This window comes from Heterocephalus glaber, unplaced genomic scaffold (genome assembly GCF_053883595.1).
Source record: "Heterocephalus glaber isolate CG9 unplaced genomic scaffold, H.glaber_assembly_v1.0 deba00000331, whole genome shotgun sequence".
Classification (NCBI taxonomy): Eukaryota; Metazoa; Chordata; class Mammalia; order Rodentia; family Bathyergidae; genus Heterocephalus; species Heterocephalus glaber.
Genome location: NW_028258142.1, coordinates 23,224,104 through 23,251,566, shown reverse-complemented (window position 1 = coordinate 23,251,566; position 27,463 = coordinate 23,224,104). Strand labels below are relative to the sequence as shown.

The 27,463-nt window shown below is 39.6% G+C and overlaps 1 protein-coding gene across 8 annotated transcripts in view; it reads right to left on the bottom strand.

Annotated features, from left to right (window-relative positions):
* Positions 1 to 27,463, bottom strand: part of Alpk2 (alpha kinase 2) — a 170,240-nt gene that overhangs the window by 111,262 nt on the left and 31,515 nt on the right. For 4 of the 8 annotated variants that reach the window (XM_087192049.1, XM_021239234.2, XM_021239237.2 and 1 more), the window contains exons 2-3: positions 9,357 to 9,484; positions 6,720 to 6,837 (exon numbers count right to left, since the gene is read on the bottom strand). In XM_087192049.1, the coding sequence (XP_087048175.1) occupies positions 6,720 to 6,837; positions 9,357 to 9,465 (227 nt within the window). In that variant the 5' untranslated portion in view covers positions 9,466 to 9,484. Of the gene's footprint in view, positions 1 to 5,657; positions 5,796 to 6,719; positions 6,838 to 9,356; positions 9,485 to 19,015; positions 19,096 to 21,368; positions 23,122 to 27,463 lie in introns of those variants that run through there. The other 4 variants (XM_087192050.1, XM_021239235.2, XM_087192051.1 and 1 more) reach the window with 4 other exon arrangements.

Genomic DNA, 27,463 nt, shown 5'->3' with positions numbered 1-27,463 from the left:
TACACCTACTTAAGCTCACAGAACATGAAGTTCATAAAATGCTTTCCAGCTTTGGATGAAAAACATTGCTGTCTTACCTAAGACATAGTGAGATTTAGTCATCTTTATTTGTATCCAGTGAGTCTTTGATCAGACATGTTAATTACATTTTACCTCCAAGAAGAAAATAACAGAGATGGAAAATGCTGCAGGTCTAAGCTACTTATCTTACACCCAAACTGTCCTATTTTAATCCACTCTAGAAATTCTAGCTCTGTGCAAGGAACATATTGAAAGCACATGAAATGGCTATTACTTATTGCAAACTCTAAATTCTTTGCATGTGTTGATTTGCTCTTCACAATAGCCCTATAAAGCAGGTAGTATTAAAATCCTCATTTTACAGATATGTCCTCAGGCACAGAGAAGTTAAGTAACTTGCCCAGCATTATGTAGCTTTGTAGATCCAGGATTTAAATCCAGATCAATCTGGCCACAGATTCTTCTCTCAGTGGAGGAAATAATATCTGTCCTTTGTAAGTAAAGTTGATAGTGACAGTTCCACCATTAGCAGGATGAGTGCACGCTGCACATTTTTCTTCCAGGAAGAGTATCTTTGAGTCACCGATCCTCACCTGCCTTACCTCAGTCACAGCTAATGACTCAGGGCTTCCAGGTGTCTGGCAGTCCTTGAGTGACCATGTGTAGAAGATGTGCTGATGGTTCTTCCGGGGGCTGGACCAAGCCTCTAGCACAGATAACAAGCACATATAACCAATTCTCAAATCTCAGTAGCCTCAGGAATGTAACACTACATCCCAAGGCTCCTGGGGTCTGTCCACTCACCCACTTGTGAGGAATAGGAGAGGAGGCTGAGATATGACCAAAGCCACAGATTCCACCTTCTAAAGTCCACCTTAATGTGGCTGTGAGACATGTACAACAAAAGCAGCTTCAACTCTTCTGTCTGCATTACAGTCTTCCTGATAAATACCCACTTCTTTTCATCTGTCTATTTCCTCCACTGGACTATGGCACTTAGAAGACTCTGCCTGCCTTTAATTGGTACAGTGCTATTTTAAGTGCTATTGATGTTTATTGAATAAATAAGTCAATTAAAAGTGAAGAAAATTATTCTATGGGCAAGAGGTAGCCATACCTAGTAGGATAGCTTGGATTTTTGTTTGGTTTCGTTGTTTAAGCAAAACAAAATATTTACAATAGGTGATTTAAAAGATTAGGTGTTCCATGGATGGAAGATGTGGTAAATTACAAAATTTGGCCACAAATTCCTCCCCTCGGGGTATGCACACCTTGCTGCCATGTAACTTTTCCTTTTACTCTTTAAGAGATAGATCTATCTTGCCGCCTCTTTGATCTTGTCCTGCAGTGAGATTGGTGCTGAATGGGGTTCAAGAAGACATACAGCTCCATAACATTGGAAAGCTGCCCAAGATGGTCCTGTAAGGAAATGAGCTCCCACCTCTGGGAGGATGAGAGCCCATAGGAAGGAGAACAGGGGTGTGGAGGGTTCCAGCCAACAACAGCAACAAGTATCATCCCTGTCACTGAAGCCATTTCAGACCTTGTGGCCCAACCAATCCTCAAACTGGTGACAGTGGCATGAATGAGTGTTAGTGGGCCAGGCAAAACCAGTAGAAACCCAGCAGGCCCACTGATCAGCAGAACAAGGCTCTTGGTTGTGTGGGTTTTGTAAATTTCTCAACGTCAGTGCTCCTGACACTTTAGACTGGATAATTATTGTGGAGGGCTGTTCTGTGTACTGGCCAATGTCTACCAGCATCTTTGACCTCTACAAACTAGGTCCAAGCAACACTCCTATACCTCAGTTGTGACCATCAGAAATGTTTCCAGAGTTATGTGTAGTGGTGCACTCCTGTAATCCTAGCACTTCAGGAGGATGAGCCAAGAAAATTGCAAGTTCAAATTTAGCCTGGGCAATGACTTAGTGAGACCCTGTCTCAAAATAAAAAATGAAAAAGGGCTGTGGTAGCTCAGTATGAAGGCCCTGGGTTCAAGTCCTGGGTTGAATCCCCAGTACTGGGAAGAAAAAAAAAAAAGTTTCTGGATATTGCCAAATGTCCCCTGGGGGCAAACCATAAGTAACCCAGGAAGCCTTTCTGATTTCTTCTTCAAACCCTTTGATAATCAATGCCTCCTAAAAGTCCATGTGTTAAAGGCTTGGTCCCTAGCTCACAGCACCACTGGGAGATGGTCATACCCTTGAGATGTGAGGCCTTATGGAAGGTCTGTAGGTCACTGGGGCAGTCCGTTGAAGGAAACTGTGGGACTTCAGCCACCTTCTTGCTCTCTTTTGCTCCCTGGCCATAGGGTGAATAGTTTTGCTATATCATGTGCTCCCACTATGATATTCTACCTAATTGCAGGTTCAGAAGTAAAGGGGCCAAGAAATCATGGCATGGAACCTAAAACTATGAGCCTAAGTAATATATGAGCTTCTCTCTTTATCTCTTGATTATCTCAGATATTTTGTTATAGTGATAGAAAGCTAATACCCAATTTGGGGCAGGTTGGAAAGCACGGGCTCACCCTAATCAAATATGAACTCAATTTAACTAATTATACCTGCATAATCCTATTTCCAAATGATGTCACATTTGGAAATGGTTCCAGGCGAACCATTCATACTTGAGGGGATACTATTCAACTCCGGGAGCAGAGCTAATGAGCTGGGTGGGGGGGCCTCACCCAAGTCTGATGCAAGCACAGGCTGAGCTTTGCTGCCACCACCTCACTTTAATCTGTGCTCTCTCTCAGCATAGCAGGGCATGACTATGACCTTCAAAAGAGGCCTACTTAGGCCAGGGATTTAGCTCAGTGGTTCCAGTACCTGCCTTGCAAGCGCAAGGTCCTGAGTTTGATCCCTGATACCAAAAACAACAACAACAAAAAAGAGGGGTACTTGCTATGGAGCAGGGTCTATCTCTCTGGGTGTGGGTTCTTGGACAGGTTTTTATCTGGTGCTTTGTTGCCTTTCTTTAAACTGTGTTTGTAAGAGACCACAATTCCCCATTTGTGCACACATTGGTGCCACTTACTTTCACTATGAGGTAGAAAACATCTATTTGTATTTTCCTCCCCGCCTCCCAACTCCCACATTTTTTAAATTAAAAAGCAATGCTCTCTTCCAGCTCCAGCACAGACCCTAATGTTATGGTTGATGTTTCTCTCCCTTTAAGGGCTTTCTTGGCTGTCCACTTTTCCTTCCTGCCAAGCATCCTTGACCCGTGGCAAGGGTTACAGCACCAATGACATCTCTCTCAAGAAGAGTGGTCTGAGGGGGGAAAAGCAGGGAGGGCGAGGAACGGTTGCCACCGTGAAAAACAGAGAGAGTCACACCAAAGGTCAATAAATACACCCACCGTGCTCTTGGCCTCGAAGGAAGACTGCAGATTAGATTTTCTGAGCTCAAAAAATCCCTTGAGAAACAGAGAAACAGTGCTTTCAAATATCTAAGAGCTCAGATTTAATGACCCAAAGTCCAAAGTCAGGTAGATAAAGAAAAGTGCTGTTCTTTGGGCTACAAGCTCATCCAGTGGTTTATGATATATTGATAACAGCAGGAAAATTTAGACTAATATAACTAACAACTAACTCGTAATCTTTGAAAGTCATTTACTTAAAATTCCATTCATTTTCCTAACCAGCATGTATTATACTGATATAAATTTATTTACTTTGCAGATGAATGTTTAGGATGCAAAACATTTTTCATCTTGGACAACATACTAGAATTACCTAGGGTTCAGATTTAATTGATCAACAGTTCCTGAGATTAAAACCTCCTCAGACAATCCCAAAGGGCAGCTCCAGTTCAGAACTATTGGTATAAAAAGTCAGGACTTTGGGCCGGGGATCTAGCTCAGTGGATCTGCTGCCTGCCTCAAAAGCACAAGGTCCCAAGTTCAATCCCTGGTACCAAAAAAAAAAAAAAAAGTCAGAACTTTCAAAGGTCACTATTGCCCAGCCTATTTAGTATTAAGCAGTAAAAAAAAAAAAAAAAGTATATATATGGTCATATTGCTCTATCATTGTTTCTTGCATTAGGATGGAATACTTCTTACTTTTCAAATTGGCAGGACTGGAGCTTGGAAAGAGTGGATTTGGTTATACTAAATCTTCAATTTTTACAAATAGCACTGCTCTGGTAGACCTCAGAGGAGACAATGGTGACTTCCTACCCCTTCCACAGTGCAAGTTCCCTCTGAAGTTTCTCCTTCCTATAGTATCTTTCCCACTTTAGCCTGCCTATCTACCTTTGGGACTTCATCATGAGCCTCTCCATTCCTTAGCACCCTGGTACTATACACACAAGAAAAATGTTAACAGCGAATCTCAACTCTTAAAAGAACACGTTAGGTTTCTCTTCTGGCTGAAATGTGAGCACGATATTTTGGTTTAATCTAAGAATATAATTAATTAAGAAATGTGGGGCTGGGGATTTAGCTCAGTGGTTCCAGCACCTGCCTCACAAGCACAAGGTCCCTAGTTCGATCCCCAGTACCAAAAAAAAAGAAAAAAGAAATGTGTAGTGAGTGCTGGTGGTGGGGGGGGAGGGAGACAAAAGCAACAACGAGAAACAGATAAAGAATTTCAATGTAGAGACCTTCAAATCTTACCCCCTACCTGTTTTAAATAAAGTTTTATTGGAACACATCTATGCTTTGTTTCTTTGTATTTAAAACATATTATATATGGTTACTTTTGCACTACAGTGGCAGAGTTGAATAGTTATGGCTTTGTCTGTCTGTCTGTCTGTTTATTGGTTGGTTGGTTGGTTGGAATTGAACCCAGGGTCTTTGAAACTACATCCCCAATCCTTTTTATTATTATTTATTTGTATACAGGGTCTTGCTAAGTTGCCCAGGCTGTGTATAAATTTGTGATCCTCCTGTCTCAGCCTCTCAGAGCACTGAGATTACAGGCATGTGCTACCATGTCTGACTAGCTGTGGCCTATTTTGCATTTGGCCTGTAAATTCTAAAATATTTGCTCTTTGACCTTTTGTAGAAAAGTTTGCCAACACTGATCTAGATAAACATCACACACACACACACACACATGAAACATTTATGTTGTAGGCATTGTACCAGGCTCTAAAAGATGCATTTATATGAAACAGAGCTCCTGATGCTATGAGACCCACAGTCTAATGAACTGTACCCATTTCTCCTATAGCTATAATAATCATAATACATAAGCACCTAGAGGGAGGCCTGTGCAGTAATATAAAAGAAGAAGAGAATATTTGAAGCTACAAAGAGCCATAGGTACCTGGAATTGCCTATGAAATGCAGAGGCAGAGTCTAAACTGAATTAGCTGCAGATGAAGAGGGAAAGGCCTTGGCCAAATTGGAATAAAGAGGCAGGAAAGTCCAAACCATACTTATAGGGCACAAATGCCAACATAACTGCTTCCTAGGCATATTGGTGTAGTGAGGGGAAAAGATGTATTAATTTGTTCACCATCTGTCTCCCATGCTGGAGTGGAAGTTTTGCGAGGATGTGGACAATGCTTACATTCCTCAGCTCCATCTCTAGCATTTAGCAAAATAACTGGTGTATGGTGCTTGCAGAATATTCTTATTCTCAGGCCAGGGACTACTGGAACAGGCTCCTACCAGTCATTTTCATACCGTGTCCATTATCTCCTCTGGTTTCTTGGAGCCTCAGAAGGGTGCTGTGATCAATTCAGTAACACTGGAAGCAAGGACACAGCCTCCCTAACTGGCTGCAATCAGAGCAGTTCTCATTTTCTTACATGTTGAACTTCCTAATTTCATCCAAACAAACAGTGCCTGGGGAAATAAAAACACTTAGAAAACACTATACTGGACTACCACTCTTTCTAAAATAAAGCCAGAAAGTATGGTACCTATCCTAAATTCCATCATCAATTTGCTCTGGAATCATGTCAGTCACTTCTTCCTTCCTCCCCATGGAAGGTTGAATGACAGTGCTAATATCCTATCACATTTTCTTAACTCTCCAGAAAAAAAAAGACTAAATGAAAAGCTCATCTAATGAGTGAACATGGCTAGGCCACTTAAATAAAATTCTCAATAACATTTAACTTCATCAGTGGCAGTAAACTAGAGAAGTATAATTATTATGGAGCTCAGCAAATACAGTTGTCCCTCGATATCCAAGAGGGATTGGTCCCTGGACATCCCCACCCCTCTGATGGTCAAGTCTCATATAAAAGAGCATAATATTTATATAGCTTACATACCTCCTCCACTATAATTGAAATCATCTTTAGATTATGTCCAATTTCTAATACAATGTCAATCCCATGTAAACAGCTGTTATGCTGTATTGTTTATGGAATGAAGACAAGGGGAAAGTCTGTATAGGTTAAGTCCAGACACAATTTTGGGGGAGGTCCCGGGGATCAAACTCAGGACCTTGCGCTTGCAAGGCAGGTGGTAGCACTACTGAGCTAAATCCCTGGCCCCCAGTCCAGATACAATTTTTAAAAATATTTTCAATCTGTGATTGATTGAATAAACAGATATGGAACTTGTGGATACAAAGGGCCAACTATAAGCATTGTTGGATGCCTCGGCTGATGCCTGCCAATAGCATCTAAAATTAGGATACAAATATGAGCCAATCTTTTGGCCTTGCTTCTAGTAACCAGCACATGATGGAATGCAGAATGTTAAAAAACAGTCCATAAGGGCAAAGCCACTTACCAAGAAAGATGCAACATATGAATATATTGATTCTCAAAGGGCTCATAACTGGAAACAATGCCACACTCATCTATGGCTTGACCATTCTTATACCAGGTGACCTCTGGCTTGGGCTGACCTGATAATAAAGAATTACAAATATTCTTTTTACTTTAAGTATTTTTAGAAAAAGGTATAAATTTATGAACAAGAACAGGTAATAAGGAACAAGGATAAGCATGGTTGGTTATGTCAGATGAGGAATTAAAAAGCTTCCTCTCACAAATACAAATGTGTGATTCAGTAAACACAATTGGTCACATTATGTGCCTAAGACAGTGTTGTGCTGGGGAGTGGGAATACAAAATGAAAAATGCTGTCTCATCTCAAGAAAAATTGTTCAGTAGGCAAAGATATGGATAGTATCTTTTTTTTCAATGTCATCTGGAACAAAGGATCATCCAAGAATTATATTGGGGAATGTACTTCATTTCATTCAATGATTACTACTAATTAACGTTCCCAGATTTAGTGATATTATATGTTAAATTGTAGCTTTTTATCCAATAGAGTTGCAAATCATTTCTGGCTAGCATAAAAGGCAACCCATAAGTAGTTGACTGCTCAACAGGACATTGAACAGTATTACACCTAACCTAACAACTTTATTCTAACATTATGAAATAGCATATAAATACCTAGCTTCTCAGGCTTTAATACACTGTGGTTCTCTCATTAATTAGCAAGTTGAATAAAATTTTTGAAATGTTAATTCCATATTTCCATGGAAACCAATTTACTCAAAGTTGAGTATATGTTATGGTACCAAAGAAAACAAGGTGGATTAGAAGAACAGAAGTGCCATTTTCTACCTGAGGCAGAGGGATTTGGGTGTGTAGATTTCCCCAAGATCATGCATATGTGACTAATGTCATGAGAGAAATTGACATACATTTCCTCCCTCAGAAGCAGGTCATCCTTCCTAAACCCCTGGGAATTTCATCCACCCCTTGGGATTTTTTTCCCTTCTATTACAGGGCAGGAAAGTTTTCAGTGTGTTCCAAAGAACTTTCTCACTAGCCTCTTTGTCACCAAGAATTTATCCAATTATGTCACATATACAGGAAGGAAAGTCCAGTATTTGGAAACAATACACCATACTGAATCCATCCCAGGAATATTCTTATGTTTTTGTCTTATTTAGGGTATAGTTTCTGGCAAGCAGCTCAAGAGACCACTAAGATAAGAACCCCTATTCTTCTGAAGCCATCGGAAAAGGAAAACTAAAAGAGGTCAGGAAGGTGACAAGGAAAAGCCAGTAAGACCTGTACCATGGGTAGGACCTAAAAATGCTGAGTCCCTCTCCCTGCTTCTCTCTGTGCCAATGCCATGAATGTGCTTTTTGGCACTTGGGTTCTTCCTTCTTACCTCCTCCTCCAAGTAGATACCTGAGTAGCTGTCCCTGGGGCTGGGAACAGAAAGACTAGCATGCAAGGACACATCCTTCTCCAGCAGCTGCTTTTGCCTGAGCCTTACAAGCAAGTGACTAAACTGCCCAAAATGAACTTCCCTGAAAACCCATCAAAGACATTGCTGATCATATCTTATTTCTGCCTGTACTTATCAGCCTTGTGCCCCCATTTAGTCAATGTTTATTCTATTCCTACTGAGGAAGATTTAATCGCTCCTTTTGTGCCTTCGTTACTTTTTTGAAGAAAGTACAGAAGAGGTGTGATAAGTAGGCCCGGGGAATTCATTCTGACTTCCCAGGCTCCAGTTGTTCATTCTGACTGATCAGGGCTGCTTGATTCTCCCTGGTTTCTTAAAAGCTGACAGGTTTTTTTCCCTTTTGTGTGGTATAGACCTGAACCATCAGCCTGAAATGAGACTTATATAGGGAAGTGGTATCTTGTACCTTGTGGGTGGTTCTTTTCTCCCTACACTTGCTGGAAACCTCACCCGCAAATTCTCCCCTTGTTTTTTAGTTTTTTAGGGGTTTGTGTGTGTGTGTGTGTGTGTGGTATTGCAGAATTGAACCCAGGACCTTGCACATTCTAGGCAAGCACTGAGCTGCATCCTCAGCTTTCTCTTCTTGTTTTTTGAGCTTCCTTACAAGAGTTTTCTGTCTGCACTCAGGAAATATCACTGGTGCCTTCACACGTTCAAGGTATATTCTCCAAGCCAGGGGAAATTTGAGTTCTTGGCTTTCTCTCCACTGAGTGACTTTTACCCTGGTTTTAACCTTCCCACCATTTACTAGCATGCCCAAAGAAGGCAAGCAGCAGGAGACAAATTTAGCCAATCTGGGGATATTAGTTAAAGAGTAATAGAAAAGTCCAACTCATTTCCTTGAGTGAAGTTATTCATACCATCCCTGTGTGTCAGGGGAAGTGAAGAATAGGTTATGTGAAAAATTAACCAGTGTAAGAGTTGTCTAACCAAGAACCACAACATGAAATGAGGAAAATCACTAAACAGTATCCAGGAAGTCACTCAAAAAAAAAAAAATCATAGAGGATTTAACTGCTTAACTGATTACTCAGAATAAACTTCCAAGGTAATTTTCCTAAATGTTGTTTTTCACAATGCCTTTGTGAGCCCAATAACCTGGTCTGCAGGAGGTGTTACAGGGTGAGTAGCTAGTCTAGTGATGATTACCAGAAATCATGCAGCGAAGCACAACGTCTGACTTCTCAGGAACCTTCTGGGAAAGCAACGTAGACAAAAAACACAGCCTGTGACTCTGGGGCCCTTCGGAGTCTGTCATCCTTTCATATCACACAAATCTGAAAAATAAACATGCCTGGCATCATCATAACTTCTAGGATTGTTTCAGCCTCCCTGGGATTTCCAGAACCGTGTGGTGTGGCTATGTCACCTACACACAGGCCTGTGGACAGGCAGAATGTCCTGGGGCAGCCTTCCTCAACCACTGTGCTCGTGGCACAGTGCTAGGGCTGGGCTCTGCATTGTAGGACATTTAGCAGCATCCCTGGCCTCTTCCCCCAAGGCACCAGTAGCACTCCCCAGCCCTCTAGGCATAGCACTTTCAATGTCCCTGGGTAGAGTGGGGACAAACCCAGCTAAGAGTCTCTAGTACTATAGTGCTCAGGACAACCAGAGCCCAGACTGAGAGGGAAGAATTGCACAAACCTATAGTTCATGCGGCTCATCTTTTTTTTTTTTTTTCTTTCTCTCCTAAAAGTCTTTTCATATTGGACTCAAAAAGGTATGTGTCATTGGTCCTAAAAGAGGAGTTGACTACATTCAAGTAAATTTCCAGAAGGGGGATATTTTGAAATTGAGAAACCACTGACCCAGCTGCCACAAGGGAGGGGAGGGCCAGGGCCTGCATTTTTGAGTGAGATTGCATTCACTGATAGAAACAGGCATTAAGCACTTGATTGGTCATGAGATATATTACTCCATTTAATCAGTCTTAAACTACCTAGAGGATGGTTATTAATACCTCCTATACTTTACAGATGAAGAATAGGAGGTTCAGAGGGGATCATCAACTTGTTAAAGACCACAATGCTCAAGTGACTGCCAAGCTGAGGCCTCCCTCAGGATTGTGCTGGCTGACACTTTTAGCACTGAAAGGTCACTGGGCCTGTGCAGGGTACAACTTGCATGATCTGAGGCTGGCCTAAGAAGGCAGGTTGGTCTAAATCCAGAGGACCTTCCTTCCCACTCTGTACCACTCAGCCAAGTCCATCTTTCATGGAGATCAAGCTGGGAAATCACACTTAGCTCTTTTCAAACATGTAAAGTCCCACTTCCCCTTGCCTTGGTGAGCAGCACTCACATATCACAGAGATCAAAAAAAGGAAAAATCACACTGTGGTATGGCAGGTGGGCAAAAACAGGGAATCAGCTTTTAGAAACTACAAATGAAGAGTCTGGGGATTCTGGGGGCTCTACAACAGAAGCCTGAGCTAAGTTCATGGTAGGAGAAGCCCATCTAAACAGCCACAATTATGAAGCAAAAGGGGGAATCCCTTTCCATGTGGCATCAGTGACAGCTCTTTAACCATATACAACCAGATACTGGCCCTGTTTCCTTATATGTAAAAGAAAATAATGACAATGTTCTAAGTATTAGAATAATGTATGTCAATTGCCTTGTACGTTTCTATTACATAATTGGCTCTCCTAATAGTATAAGGAGGCTTTAAGGAAAGACTTCACTTATTTCATCAATTTCCTCTTCTGCTGTGGCTTACCACAATGATTTTTTTAAGTGCTATACCAATCAATGGGTCAACACATCTCCTGGAGTAAGTATAATTTATAGACCATGACTCCTCCCATCTTTCTCAAGACCACTGCTGTGGATGACCAAGAAAGAAAGGGCACACCACGATATCAAGAGCTGGGCTGACAAGGGAGGACCCTGTGTGTCATCTGTGACTCTTCCCTAGATGACCACTTCGAGACAGTGTTGCCCCACATGTGAAAATTCTGACACACACACACCGTTATACACATGGCAGTCATAGGGCACTGACTACTCTGGAAAGGAAAGGGATAGTTACATCAGGCCGTGTTTCATGCTTCATAGCTTCTGTGAAGGTGTGAAGGCTTGAAGACAGATTTATCTTTCTGCACTAGAGATGATGATGAATCGATACGGAATTATTGGTGCTGTTAGAGGGGAACGTGGTGGGCTTCACAGGTACCTCAGAAAAATGATGTGTTAACCAGAGAGATCACTGGATTTCTCCCCCCGCCCCGTCTCTTCTTTTAGCTATATGGTCTAAGGTAAGTTTCTTATTTTTAATAAAATGTATATGCCTATAATTATACAGATCCTAAAAGGACATCCGTGTTGTTAAAAAGACATATAATAGGGGCCGGGGATTTAGCTCAGTGGTTCCGCCACCTGCCTTGCAAGCGGAAGGATCAGAGTTTGATCCCCAGTACCAAAAAAAAAAAAAAATACATATAATATTCCCCCAGAGCACCATCCTTTCATCTCAGAATACTTTCCCAGGAGGGAAGGATTTGGTATCCTTTCAGGCATATTTCTGTGTATAACATACATAGTCATATATAATATATACATATTTATAATTTCATTGTATATATGGGATTAAACCGTATGTGCTTTCCTTGCAGTTAGTTTATTTTATAAGTTTTGGGAATTTTGCAATGTTAATCCAGTTTCTAAAGGGCTCCATCCTTTTTGTTTGTTTGTTTTTGGTACTGGGGATCGAACTCGGGACCTTGTGCTTGCAAGGGAGGTGGAGCAACCACTGAACTAAATCCTCAGCCCAATTCCATCCTTTTTTTAAAGACTGCTAGGCAATATCAGGCTCCCGCTGTATGGCCAGAATATGGTTCATCTGTCTGCCCTTGTACTGATGATGTTGTACAGGAGTTTTTTAGACTTATAAATGTGTCTCAATGAACATCTTGGCACATGCTTCCTTGGGTATGCAAACTGTTCTCTAAATTAGGTACCAAGAAAAAATTGTCAGACAGAATACTATTCACATTCTACATTTTAAGAGATATTTAATATATATTCCAAACTAGTCAGGCCCTTTAGCAGAATAGCAGAATTAGATGGTGATGAAGAGCCACACTGCCTGGGTTCAAATCTTAGCTTTGTCACATACTAGCTTATTTCCCCTCTGCCTCAGTTTCTTTATCTATGAAACTGAAACAGTAGTAGTATTTACTTGATTTGGCTGTTATGAAAATTAAGTGAGCCCATCTGTATAAAGCTCCTTTGAATAGCATAGTAGGCATTGTAGGAGTACTAGCTGTTGTTGCCAGTGGCTTTGGTTTTAACATAAGCAAAATTACACACAAAAAAATGATGTCTTTCTCTTAAATCAATAGAAAGTAAGTAAAATGCTATAGGCAAGTTCTTGGAACATTTAAACACCCAAATATGCCAAGTTTTCTTTGGCTAATCTGCCCTACACAGATTAGCCAGTGACCTGGTTGCTGTCAGCAAGAAGCCTGCTGTCAGCGCAAGGGATCAGCCGACATGCAGAGCAGGGAACCTGCTCTTATAGACCTGGCAGGAAAGCCAGCACTCAGAGAGCCTTCTCACTGGGGACAGGAAGGATTAGTTCTGATTACCCAGACTATTTCAGTGGCAATTGCGTTCCTGCATTTGCCATCTGGGTTACTGTAAGTTTGGATACCACATCCACTGTCATGTAAAACTCAGTCTCTTGTTAGGGAAAGGACCCTCCCCAAAGATGGATTCTGGATATTTGGTGGGGGACAGACTTCCTAGGGAAAGACAATTAAAACATTTTGATGCCCACCAATTGTCAGTCCCAAGGGTAGGGCACTTCATAGTCATGACCACATTTAATCATCACAGCAAAGCTCCCAGATTGTTCTTTCCTGCTTCATAGATGATGACCTGGAAGGTTAAGGAACTTTAAAGGGTTGATATAACAAGCCTATTTCTCATGGCCTGCTAATGGCAGAGCTAAGATATGGGTCCAGATTTGCTGGAACACAAATGTTGTGCTCTTTCTTGGGTATGATCTTAGAGTTGTATGTGAGAAATAGAAGCAAGAAAATAATGCACATGGAAAAATACTCAACATCATTAGTAATTAAAGAAATCAAATTAAAAACCACAATGAGATACCACTCTATACTCACGAGGGTGGCAATAATAGACAACCAAAAAATAACGAGAATATGGAAAAGAACAAGAACCCCCATACATTGCTGGTGGGGATGCAAAAATAATACAGACATTTTGCAAAACAATTTGGAAGTTTCTTAAGAAGTTAAATACAGATTTGTCAAATGACCAACAATTCTACTCCTACACATCTTACCAAGAGAAAAAAAATATATCCATGCAAAGACTTGTACATAAACATTCTTTGCAAGATTATTCAGAGTAGCCAAAAATTAGAAACAACCTCACTCTCCAACTAGTGAACAGATGAACAAAAGGTGGTATAGCCATGTATTTGGGCAATAAAAAGGACCAAAAGGTATGGTATGACATGGATGAACCTCCAAAAACTCTCATTATATTCAGTGAAAGAAGCCAGACATAAACAACCACGTATCTGTGATTCCATTTATATGAAGTGTCCAAAGAAAGCAACAGAGACAAAAAGTAGAGGAGTGGTTGCTGGAGTTGGGAGCAGAAGAGAGAACACAAATTAAAAATAAATGTGCATTAGGGGTCTTTTGCAGGTGGCAAAAATGCTCTAAAACTGATTAATGATGACGGTTGTGCATTTTGGTAAATTTACTTTAAAAGATCATTGCAGTGAACACTTATGGTAAATGCATGAATGCACAATATTATGCCTCAATAAAGTTAGTTTTTAAAATATAGACGAGATAAACACTAAGCATCTACGGTATTTGCTTGTGATATCACATTGCTTATGACAACAAAAGATTGGAAGCAATCCATTAGTGAAACTAGTTACAGTATATCTGAACAATGGAATCTTTTTTTCCAGCAACAATGGTCATTAAAAAGGGATAAAACAGGAGCTGGGGATTTAGCTCAGTGGCACCGTGCCTGCCTCGCAAGCGCAAGATCCTGATTTCGATCCCCGGTACAAATAAAAGGGGGGGAAGGAATAAAGCAATCATGGGTTGGAAGGGGTTAAGGGAGAAGGGAGTAAAGGGATTAAAAATTACCAAGATGTGTTATGTGAAGCTGGGTACAGGGGCTCATGGTTGTATTACTAGCACTCTGAGAAGCTGAGGCAGGAAGATGACAGGTTCAAGCCCAGCTCAGACAACTTAGTGAGGCCTTGTCTCAGAATGAAAAAACTTTTTAAAGGGTCTGGGAATGCAGCTCAGTGCAAAGGCTTTGGATTCAATCCCTGGGACAAAAAAACCCCAAAGATATGTTGTTATATGTATGTACCAATTCCCTAAAATGAACATCACTATTTAATATTGCAAACACACATTAATAAAGTATTTTTAAATGGATAAGGCAGTTATGTATGGACAGATATGGAATAATCTCCAAGATATATTGTTAAGTGAAATAAAGTGTGTAAGTGCAGATATTCTAGCACTTGTATAAGAAAAAATGAATATTCTTGTAAGCTGGCTTATACTTACGTAGCTGCTACTTTCTCTGGATTTGTTTTAAACTTTCTCTTGTTTTTCTTTTAAATTTTAGGTGAAATAGATCATTTTCCCACCAATGTTCCTCTCTGCTATTTACATCTAAACTAATATCCAATGCTTTAAGGGAGAATAAAAACAAAACAAAACATGCTTAATACCTTCCCTGCAAGAACTTAATACCTTTCCTGATTTCACAATAGAAAAACATACTTGAAACACAGACAGGTTAAATGACTTTCCCAAGGTCACCAGCTTGTTAATGGCAGAGTGCTGGTTTCTTGATTTTAATTTTCAATGCATTGTATTAGAAGGGTACATTCCCCTATCTGTCTTTTCCTTGTCTTCTCTCAGGGTGAAGCCTCGAAGAAAGGAGAATGCATGATGACTCAATGGGTTATCACTTTGGTTTGGAGCTGAATGTCATGGGCTAACTGTTGTGAACAACCTAGGGATGTGTCAGCGGGACCATCAGAAAGAACACTGTGTCCTAAAGAAATGTTCCCTGTGGCCCCTTCTCTTGTCCTCCACATTCACCCAGGCTTCCTGTGACATCCTGCTCACTCTCCTTGGAATAAACATTACAAAATGGGACCAAGAAGTAAAACACTGTGGAATTTCAAGCATCAGGCAGTGGTAGGGAGAACCTGGGAATCTTACATTTTCTTGCCTCACTCCCTGGACTCCACATAAGAATAAGACAGGCTCTGGGTGTAATGAGCCTGAAATTATTATACTGAACTAACCATCTCCCTTACGCTGACTCAAAGCACATTGGCTGTGTGAGGACAGTCACCTCTTCCTCTTATCTGCCATTATCTTTCAACCTAGCCATCTAACTCATTGTAGGAGAACACTTCTGTTTGAGAAAAATTTCTTTTTTTCTTCTTTCCTTTTTTCTTTTTATGTTATGAAAAGAACACATATTTTCGGCTGGGGATTTAGCTCAGTGGTGCCGCTCCCTGCCTCGCAAGCATGCGGTCCTGAGTTCGATCCCAGTACCAAAAAAGAAAAGAAAAGAAAAAAAGATAGCTTCCAGAAAACATACTTTCACAATCAAATAATAAGAGAATAACAAGTTTTTATACTGTATATCATTATCTTCAAAGTAGTTACTCAGAATAAGACATACACCAAAGTCAGTCTTACAAAAAAGAAACAAACATAATAATATAACCTTTCTTTTCAATAAACTAAGAATGAAACAAATTAGCTTATATGTTGAAACATTTTTAAAACAACAGAATATGCAATTTGGGGAAATATCTGAACTTCTCCCTACTTCCTATTTGTCTGTCTTCTATTTTGTTCTGTATTTGTATATATATATATAGTTTCTCATATAAGAGAAACCATGCTATATTTGAGCTTGTATGTCAGACTTATTTCACTTAATTAACATTATGTTCTCAATTTGTATCCAGTTACTTACAAATTTATCTCAAGTTTATCTTTCTTTTTAGCAGCACTGTACTCCATTCTGAGAGAATACTTTTCATATAATGTCTACACCTGCCTTATTTTTGGAAGGTTTTAAAAAATCGTTCTCCTCTGCCTAGGCAGGCTTATCTTAAAATTTTAAAGCATGAATGCTGCCCATGGCTAACCTGATGACTAAGGGAAGTGATGGTATGTTAGAGACCTTTCTCTAAAATACCTGAAACTCCAAAGGTGGCCATTTCATGTGCTCTAACTATTCCATGAATCTCCTTGTTACTCAGCTGTCTCGTGACTTAAGTTGGCCAGACCTCACCTTTCCTAGTTTGTGGGCTCTGATTGATTTAAAATGATCAGGCACTGCTCACTGATTGGTTCATTAACCAATGTTAAAGCTAACCCATGCAAACTTTAGGTCTTTTGGTCTGTCCTCAACAGAAAAGAGAAAGAATGAGGACGGGGGGGGGGGGGGTCTTGTAGCTCTCTTGAGATGGAGAAAGTGGTCTTCAGACTCTGAGATACTGACTTGAGGTTGAAACCAAAACAAAGAGAAGTTGAGCCTTCAGAGATGCAGAGAAACTGAACTGGGGTTTTGATCAAACTCCTGGACTTTTCTAATTGTGTAAACACTGAGTTCCATGTTCTTTAGCCTAGCTTGATTTGATTTTTCGATTACTTCTAGAAGTTCAGTGAAATGCCCACACTTTCTCCTCCTCTCCCTGTGGTTCCTGAACTGTGGGCCATTGGCTCTCCATCCTAGATCTCAATGTTGGAACCAAGTTACAGACAGAATTAACAATTTAATACTATATGGCTTAATCAAAGAATATTTCCCCGAAAGAGTGCTGAGGCAAACTGAGAATAGCCTAGCCCAACAAAACTAACTTAAAATTTGCATCCTTGTTCTCTTTATGCCTTCCATGTTTTTCTTGCTTCAAAAGGACAAAAAGACCACCTTCCATCTCTGTCTACTCAGATTCCACCAGTTTTCAAACACCTAGGCTCAAGCCTGACATTCTCAGCTAGAAAAAAAAATAATAAATCAGCCCCTCCAAATGATAGACCAGGACCTCAGTTTATGGTCCCCACTCCACAGGCCAAGCATCTCTTACACATATTTAGAACATTTGCCTGCAGGGTGCCTTCTTGGTTTACCTTTTGTATTCTCTACAACACGAGCATTTAGTATTTAGCATCTGAAGAATAAGGGAAGTTCAGTGATTGAAAACAACAGCGCAACTTCAGGAACTTCAGGCTAAAAGCATGACTAAAGGAGTAGTTCGCCTACTGTGGTCCCTAGGTCACTCATGAGCATCTTGTGGGAACATGAACAAAATGCAAATTCTTTGGATTCTTTGGACCTTCAAAATCAGAAACTCAGGGTACAACCAAGCAACTGGTGTCTTAACATTCTCCCTAAATTCTGGTGTGCTTTGAAAATTTGAGAACAAATGGACTCAGACACAGTCTTAAGCTAGGGATTGAGGAACAAATGGGCCTGGCTACATGAGAGCTAGTTGCCCATCAGGTGATGACAAAGGTGAGCTGCACTGCTGTGCATGTGTAACAGCCACGGAGGTTAAGGCAATTGGAGGGGGGTGCAAGGGATACAGATGCAAGCTATCTAGAACGGGGTCTCTCTTTAGTCTGGTGTCTCACTCTTTGACCTGATATCCATCATGCCCTGATCAGTTATGTCAACTGAGGCCATGCTAGGTGTATGCACATCTGCAGAAATTCTAACAAAAGCTCTAAATACTTTTAAATGTTCTTTTTTCTTGTGCAAGTCAGGTTTTTTTATTCCTTCATTTTTACCAACCCTAAGAAGACACTATCACTTTCTCTCAAGTTTATATATCTACATTTCCACTGTTCTTTTTTTTTTGTATTAAATTCTTTTATTGGTACATTGTAGGTATACAACACAATTACATTTCTCATTGGGAATTGTACCTTTACATAATGCATCTTCGTTCTTATTTTATCCCCATTCCTAGCCCTCCATTCATGCCCTCCACCCTTCCCTATTTACAAAGACTTTAGTTCCATTTTTTCCATTTCTCAGCATTTTTCCTTTCCCTTCTTTCCTTTCCCCTGCCCCTCCCACTACCCCTACCCCTTTGGACCTTTTCTTCCTATTTTACATTATCAATTATTCATTCTAATCATTGGTACATTTTAGGTATACAATATGATGACATTCATCATTGGAAATTTGCACTTTTACGTATTCTCACTTGGTTCTTATTTTTCACCCTTGCCCAGCACTCCCTTCAACCCCTCCAGTCCTCCCTATTTACAAAGATTTTGTTCCTATTTTTCCATTTTCTCATATTAATCCCATTCCCTTCTATCCTTTCCCCTAGCCCTCCCACTCCTTCCCCTTTGCCCCTTTTCTTCCTATTTCACATTACCTATTATACATTTAGTCCTTATTTACACTTTCAGTTTCTCACACCAGAGAAACTATTTGGTATTTACACATGTGTGTCCTATTTATTTCACTTAAGAGTATCGCCTCAATGTGCATCCACTTAGCTATAAATGTCTCTAATTTCTCATTTGTTATGGCTGAGTGGTATTCCCTTTTATAAAAAACCCACATTTTTTTTATCCAGTCTCCAGTTGACGGGCATTTGGGCTGTTTCCAAGTTTTAGCTATTACAAACTGTGCTGCTATGAACATGGGTGCACATATATCACTGCGGTATGATTCTTTTAATTCTTTAGGGAAGATCCCCAGCATCCACTGTTCTTGTTTGGCAGAATTAGGCCCAAAATTACAAGAGTACCTTGTGGAACCTGTCTGTAACTCAAGCAAGGCATTTATCAAGATATTCCGGTATGCCTAGAGAAAGCCATGGGGATGTCCCTGTAAAAACAAAAAAAGACACCTGCTAAAGTTCTTTAGCACTATCCAAGAGCCCTGTTTATGATTCTTGCCTATCTCCTCCTATATCTGACTTGCTCTTACTCCAGAAAAAGGAAGCACCCTTACATTGTAAATTTTTATCACAGACCTTGCAATTCTAGACCACAAAGTGGTCCCTAGACTGAAAACCATACTGCTCCTGAGACGGCCCAGCCAGGTACTGCCTGCCTCTTGGGAGAGTTCTCATCTCTACTCCCATAACCAGCACCCCACAGTGTCTATGTTTAATCAATGCAAGGCTCAACTATAATCTTCAGGAAAGGCTGGGCTTCTGCCTTGTTTTCATAGTTTCCATAACAATCACAGATATCATCTTGTATGCATAGATTTACTGTACCTCCCATTCCTATAGATTTCCCCCTCATATTTAAATATGGTATCAATAAGTATTAGAGTACTCTGAGATGATGTTGATAAATCTCTACCTTAGTTTTTAAATAATAAACATACTACCAACTATTTTCAGTAAAAAATATTTTTTCTGATTTATCGTGAGTGTATTCTAAAATATAATCCTTATTTAAAATTTGGTTTCCAAATATGTTGTTTCTAAGTATAACATTTTTCTCAGAGAATCTAATTTTCCCTTATTTGTTTGATTATTATACCAATGTTAATAAAATGTAGTTTCTAATATTTTATATAGTTAATATGATGATTTATCCTGACTGCTGAGCCAAAAAAGCAAAAGAAAAACATTTAATGAGTAAAGATGAAGAACTAACTTCAGTTGAGAAACCTTAAGTGTATTTCCTCATCTAATTCCCCATCAGTCCTGATAGAGTGGATGTCAATATCTTCACTTTACAGGAGAGGAAACTTGGGTTCAGACACTTGGAAAAACTGTGGCATAGTCAGAGAAGTTGGTTCCAAATCTGATTCCAAAGCCTGGGCTTTCTTCCTGAGGCGCACCCTACTTCCCCCATCTCTGTTCAGATTAGGATACTTACAACTACCTCCTCACTACTTAGGCTGATATCTACACATACCTGAAGTATATGTGGGGGTGTTAAAAACTAATGCAATGGGAGTAAAGGAAAGCTTTGCAGCCACCCTACCTAAAAATGTCCCCAAATTGTGGTCAAATATTTTGTAACAATTTCAAAAGGGCAATGCAATTTGGGAGCTAAAATGCATTTAGTTTCTTTTAAATCCTAATTTTCAAGACCTAAACATGGCCATCAGCTCCCTTTAATAGAAGATGTGTCAAACTGATTTGGAAGGTAGCTCACAACATCCTCAGTTTCGGTTCAGAAAAAGCAAACCATCTCATTCCATTTCCCCTTAGCTGGCATGCTACCGTATATAAAATGGATTGCAAGCCTTTGGAACAGTAAGACTGACTCACCATCCCTGGTTAACTGATCTTCAAAAACGAAGGCTACTTTTGTACAAGGAAAAGGTTGTGGGAAGGAAATAATTCAAGCAAAAGCAGCGCTAAATTCTGTTCTTGCTTTCATCTATTTTTAAATGATTGTCAGATGTCTGTAACTGACACCTTTAATTAGTGGTTCTGAAGTTTAGATGTGTTTACTAAAATGTAATGCAACAATGGTGCCATTTTATCAACAGATTCTTTTTTTTTAAGTGACTTTTCCCATAAATTTTTAAAAATCTATTTAACAACTGGATGAATGTTTGTGTGAACCTTTTTGAAATGCCTGATAGCTTTTCAGCAACGTGTGTTGCTTGTTATAAGACAAGACATTGCTGTATTCACCCACAGAGGGGAGATTTTTCAATCATTCAGATAATCCCAGGGAAAGGGAATAAGCTTGGACTAAAATACTCAAATTATTTCAGCCAGAAGTGTCTGTGGCTGGAGTTACATGGATAACTGCCTTAATTTTTCATTTACTTTGCAAAGCCTTTATAGATCACTCCTCTGAATCATCCTTTACATTTTTTTTCTAGTTGTTAAGATAGACACGATGTGAATGAAACTATTTTAATTATTGTTGAGCCAAAATAAGCAAACATTTAAAAATAATCATAATTTTCAAAAAGCATCAGAGTGGACTTAAACTATAAGACCGTGAGAATTTGGTCACATTACAACACCACGTGCCCAATATCCCATCCAGCTTCTGCTTGTTTCATCTTGCTCTGTCTCAGAAGGAGGCAGTCAGCTTTGTTCTTTGTTGTAGAAAATATTAAAAAATATATGTTTAAAACACAGCCACATCTTATGTAAAACCAGTCTCCACACTTACTTTTCAGTACTGTTTGTCCAAGAGATGTTATCAGAGGGCTGCTCGGTGGTGGGCTCCCAAGGCTGTGTGTCAGGCATTGATCAGGTGTCCCTGTTCTTGGAACAGGGATTCAAATACAGGGTCTTTTCCACAAACAGCTCAAAGCACAGTTGGGTCTCTTTCCAGAAAAGTTCATGTCTTCCTAACAGAGAAACCTCCAGGCCCAGGCAAGTTCTAGAAGAAGAGCATTTCTTCCCTGCCCTTGAATGGACTAGGTCATTACTGAAGCTAGAGAATAATTCTCAGCATCACTGTGATGAAACTTGAGGGCTGTTTCTGCAGTAGGTGAGACACTTGTTGACGTCGCCAGGGAGGCCCTGGCAAAGGGGCCTGGTGAAATGCAGCCCCAGAGAGCTGATGAAACCAAGGCGAGCTGTCACTGACTGCTGCTAAGGAGCCAGGACAGCTCTTTGCAAAGCTCAGGCAGGAGTTTGAGTTTAACTGCTCGCTCCTTAGGAAAGTCAAAAGGCAAAGTAACACAACTGTGTTGTACTAAAAAGATCAAGCATCTAAAAGTACACATAGGAAACCCTCGGAAGGGTGGTGAGGAGGTGAAAATGAGAGTCCTGTGCTGTTCATTTAAAGAAATGGCACTAGTTGTCCTCTGAAGTTCTCTGTGCAAAAGCCACAGAAGCAAAGCAATACACCCCTCCCTCTTTCTCTATCTCCCCCTCCCTCTCTCCTGTGTGTGCGCACGCATACACACATTCACTTACACTCACACACACACACACACACACACACACACACACACACACACCCTCTTCCTATTTTGACTACAGTGGTGAGAAATGATAGAATGGACAGAGATCAGGCAAATTCCAAAGAAGAAATAGCATGGACCCTATTTCTTCCAATTCTGAGGAACTGTTCCTTTTGCCAAGTAGATTTATTAAGATTGAATTTTATCCAAATTCAAGAAAGAATGTAGAAAATCCAGAGGTACTGACTGCCTCATTGCGAAAGTATTTTAATGTATGGCACCTGGAAACTGGCAGTTTAGAAAGAAACCTCTTGTGAGGCACAGAGACAGCTAAAATTAGCAGCTCCAAGTGGGTGACTTTAAAAGGGACATAACTAAATTTTCACTCTGTGATGAGCACTTTAATCCTCAAAAGCAAAGTGTTTTTGCATAGCACAGTATATGCACCACCGTACTTTGATGGAATGAAATTTTTCACAAGACAAAAAATCATCTAAAGTGATTAAATATCCAGAAGTGTACCGTACATGTGTTGTGTTCTGTTTTTCAGTTTTATCTTCACATGAGGAGAAAGATACTGAAAGCTGAGAGACTCTAATATAATGCCTATCTCTTTGAGAATGACTCTAAGAAATGCAAGAAAGGACGGAAATGACCAAGATTTTGTGACTGCGGTTATCAAGTGATTTCATGTGAAACTGGGGTGAGACTTTTCCAGACAAGGGAAGATAACCTGCAGATGGGAATGAAGAGAGGAGGTGTGCTGCAAAAAGAATAAATACATGTTGTCATACACAAAGGGCAGAAATGAACAAATGTCCCAAGGCAATAGATAAATGTGATGAGGTTATATAAAGAGTGGCCTTGCTGGGGATTTAGCTCAGTGGTGCCGCCGCCTGCCTTGCAAGTGCAAGGTCCTGAGTTTGATCCCCAGTACCAGGAAAAAAACAAAAAGAGTTGCCTTGAAGTTCTTAAAGGAAAGAGTTGAAACACACTATGAAATTTAATTTCATCACAAACAAGATGAAAGACTAGTTACTTCAATTGCTGAAATTCATTTCTCAATAAAATAAATGTAAGAAGCAGAGGAATATTAGATATATAAATATATATGTGTATGTATAAACATATAGGTTTGTATGTATAATTAGCCTGTAGTCGTAGAACTTTTGTTTTAATCTTAGATTTTTGGGAGCAAGGATATCAGAAACAAACACAGCTTGGAATTAATTGAACTCAAGTAGGAGAGGAGACTTGCTCTGAATATTCTGTGATTTTTCACAGGAGGAAGGGGGAGTAAGATGTTGATGTACCCTTATTGCATCAAAAAATACATACCAAAGAAATCAAAATATTTAGCATCATTCCAAGTGAAAATAGTATGGAGTATAAGAAAATATGTTTACATAAGCTACTTTTCTGAAGCTATAGGAAAAAGAGAAAAACTTCTTTTGCAGGGAGATTCTCCACAGAAATAGAGCTGGAAATATATATTTTAGGTCAGACGTTTTAAGTTCCCTCTCTAACAGCCTTTGGGTCTTGCAAACTTCAAGTCTTTTCTTGGCTTCACAACTATATGGGTGCCACTGTGCTCACTGGCCACTCTAGACTTATCAGGGATGAGGATCTAGTCAGTTCCTAACTCTCCTGAAAACTCAAAGGAAATTTATTAGGTTCTTACATTGCTCTCTGCTCCCGTAACTTAGGTTAGGATTGGCACATGAGGGGTTTATTTGCTCATTTTAGCCTTCCTGGCACTGAAGGTCCTTGAATGCTGGTGTAGAATGGCACAAGTGATGTCATGCCCTTCCTGGCTGAGAACATTCTTGGCTGAGGCTTAGCACCAATCACATGTCAAATCAGAGGTTCTGCCAGGTCCTCTGGCCAAGCTGGAATTGTGCAGGTCCTCCTGTAGCGGAGACCTGTCAGTTTGGGGAAGGTCCCCTGAGCACTGAAATCATTCACTCTTTCTCCTTCTCTCAACAATTCATCCCTACCCAAGGCCCAGGGTTTCTCCCCAGTGGACAGTACCTGAAACACACCTTGGAAACTCCACTCAGTTCACCTGTTTAAAATGGCAGCCAGTCATTCAGGTAGATCCACTAAGTGGGCTTTTTTTCTTCCGTTAAGTACAGTGGCAATAAATAAATAAATAGACAGATAGATAGACAGATAGATAGATAGAAGTAAACACTGCTTTCTCATGATGTCTATCATTCCAAAAAGTAGAGTTCTGTAAAATTTTTCATGAGATTTTTTAAATTTCCCAAATAACATTTAAAAACACAATTTTATCAAAATTGTTCTATTTGAGAGTAACATTTCAAATGTAAATGTTTCAAATTTGGGCTTTATTTTTTGAGAGTATCAAAACTATTAATGGTAATTAGGGTCACAGGACACAGAAGTAGTAAATCTATAATGTTTCTGAAATTTTATATTTCAGCTTCCTATAACCAAAATATTAAAACCATGTTAAAAATTCATTTTAACTAAGTATGAAATCTAAATGCCTAAAAAAACCCCCAGACTTCCAAGATAATATTCTGTCATGGTTGATTTAAGTGCTTCAATTTTATTTTTAAAATATCCATTAAAAAAGCATTGCAGCTGGGCATGGTGGCACATTCCTGTGATCCCAACCTTTGGGGGGCTGAGGTAGGAAGATAGGTACAAGTTTGACGCTCTTTATCTGGGCTACATAGTGAGTTCAAGACCAGCCTGAACTGCATAGTGAAACGCTTTTTCAAAAAAAAAGAGCACTGAAACTCTCAGAACAAAAGCAAAATTTCAATTTTCAGAAATTGGTATGTTGAATCCTAAGCCCCATTTCACAATTGCTAAGTAAAATAAACTAATTGAATAGTGTAAGAAAATATAAATTTTGAAAATTATTTGCATATGTTATACTAGGTATAACTGAAAAATGCAGTTACTGTTTATGTTTTTAAAAAATTACAGTAAAAGACACATTGCCATTAATTCCTCTTGAAATACTACCTCTTCCTTCACACATGCTTATATCCCATCGTTCTTGTCACTTTCTGAAGCAGTTCTGGATGTCCTCTTTTGTGAGTGTCTTTAGTTGTGCTCTCATGGCTTCCTAGATGTCCTGAATCGATTCAAAATGTTTACCTTTTACAGTAATTTTGACTTTCTGGAAGAGCCAGAAGTTGCAGTATGCCAGATCTGGTGAATAAGGTGGATGAGAACACACTGCAATGTTTTTGTTGTTGTTGTTGTTGTTGTTTTGGTACCGGGGATCGAATTTCGGTCCTTGCGAATGCGAGGCAGGTGGCAGAATCACTGAGCTAAATCCCCAGCCCCACACTGTAATGTTTTAACAAGCCTGCCTTTCTGTTTAAATAGCATTCAGCAGCAGCATTCATCAAAAATTTTATCACACTGTGTAAAGACACCCATGAAAGAGGACATCTAGAATTTAAAACATTTACTGCACATTTACATTACACCTCATATGTACTAAATAGTTTATAAAAGTTTACTTTTTAAGGCTTCTCTTCTGTTTATAAAAGCAATACATGCTCATTACTGAAAAGTTTTAATATTTTTATTTTTTAAATTTCTAATTCCCCATTACCCAGAGATAGCCACCATTAGCATTTTGGTGTATTTCCTTCTACTTTTTTTATTCTCCCTTTGTGCATGTTTGCGCGCACACACACACACACACACACACACACACATATATATATATACATAATTTGGATCTATATTTTGCAGTTTTCTTCTCTGTTCTTTTTTTTAATTTATTTACCATGAGCAGGTCTCTAAAAATTCTTAGGAAAATCTGTATGTTATTCTGTCATAGGAATGCATTATGTTATACTTAAGCAATATTCTACTCTTAGATATTTAGATTGCTTATGCATTTTTGCTTTTATAAATAGTAACTGTGATAAACATTCATACATATAGACCTTTTTGTGCATCAGTCTTATCTAAGGACAGGATCTTAAAAGTGAAATTAGTGGGTCAAAACTCAATATTTTTAAGGTTCAAGAACATACTGCCAAACAAAACTCTAGCAGTCATCTGCACAGTGTTTCTACCAGCAGGTATAATTATGGCCCATTTCATTTACAGAATAATTCTTGGCACTGAGCACCCTTTAAAATGTTTCTGCCCAGAGGAGGTGAGCCAATCCCAGTGCCCAGGAGGAGGCTCCTGGCCACCACTCAACCATTCCCAGGGCAGAGGAGGTGAGCCAATCCCAGTTCCCAGGAGGAGGCTCCCAGGCCACCATTACACCACTCCCAGAGCAGAGGAGGTGAGCCATGCAGGTGCCAACAGCACCCCCTGCCCTCCATGGAAATGAGAAGACATGTAAACAAGCCTCAAAAACAGACTTCCAGATCACCTACAGCAACCCCAAAGGGAAACCAGATGGAACAATCTGATACTCAACCATCTGAACTCCCTGAACTGGCAACAAAAGAGGATCTGGAAAAAACGAAATCAGAAATAATTTCTCAGATAACAGGAGACATTGTGCCCATAATGTAAGACATGATTAATAAATCTAGAGAGGACACAGATAAAAAAATAGAGGATCTGAGGAACATGATGGAATCTCAACATAGGAAGCAAATGGAACCCATAAAACAGATACAAACAGATTTCCAGGAGATTAAAAACTCCACTGAAAGTCTATGCAGCACAATGAACCAATGTGAGGATAGAATTTCACATATAGAAGATAAGATTGCAATTAGTGACCACGAAAAGAAAAATTGCTTTAAAATTGTAAGGGACCATGAAAAATCAATCCAGCAGCTGCTAGACGATGCAAAGAAGAATAACATAAGACTGACTGGAGTCAATGAAGAAAGAGGAGAGAGTACAGATGACATAAAAAAACTGTTCACAGAAGTGTTGGTAGAAAACTTCCCAAGCAGGGGAAAATAACTTGACATACAGATAAGTGAAGCATATAGGACTCCAGCTAGCCTTGATCAAAAAAAAATCTACACATAGGCATATAATAGGTAGGATTCCAGAAACCCAATAGAAGAACAAAATTCTACAAGCAGTGACAGAAAACAAACAAATCACATACAAAGGAAAGCCCATCAGAATCACAGCAGACTTCTCAACACAAACCATCAAGGCAAGAAGAGCTTGGAGTGATGTATTTCAAGCCCTAAAGGAAAACAGCCTCCAACCCAGATGGATGTACCCTGCAAAACTATCTTTCAAAACTGATGGAGAAATAAGATACTTTTATGACAAAGAGCACTTTAGGAACTTCATGAATACCAAACCAGCACTCCAAAAAATTTTAGACAATATCCTAGGAAAAAACAATGAGGACCACAACCCCAGGAAGCCC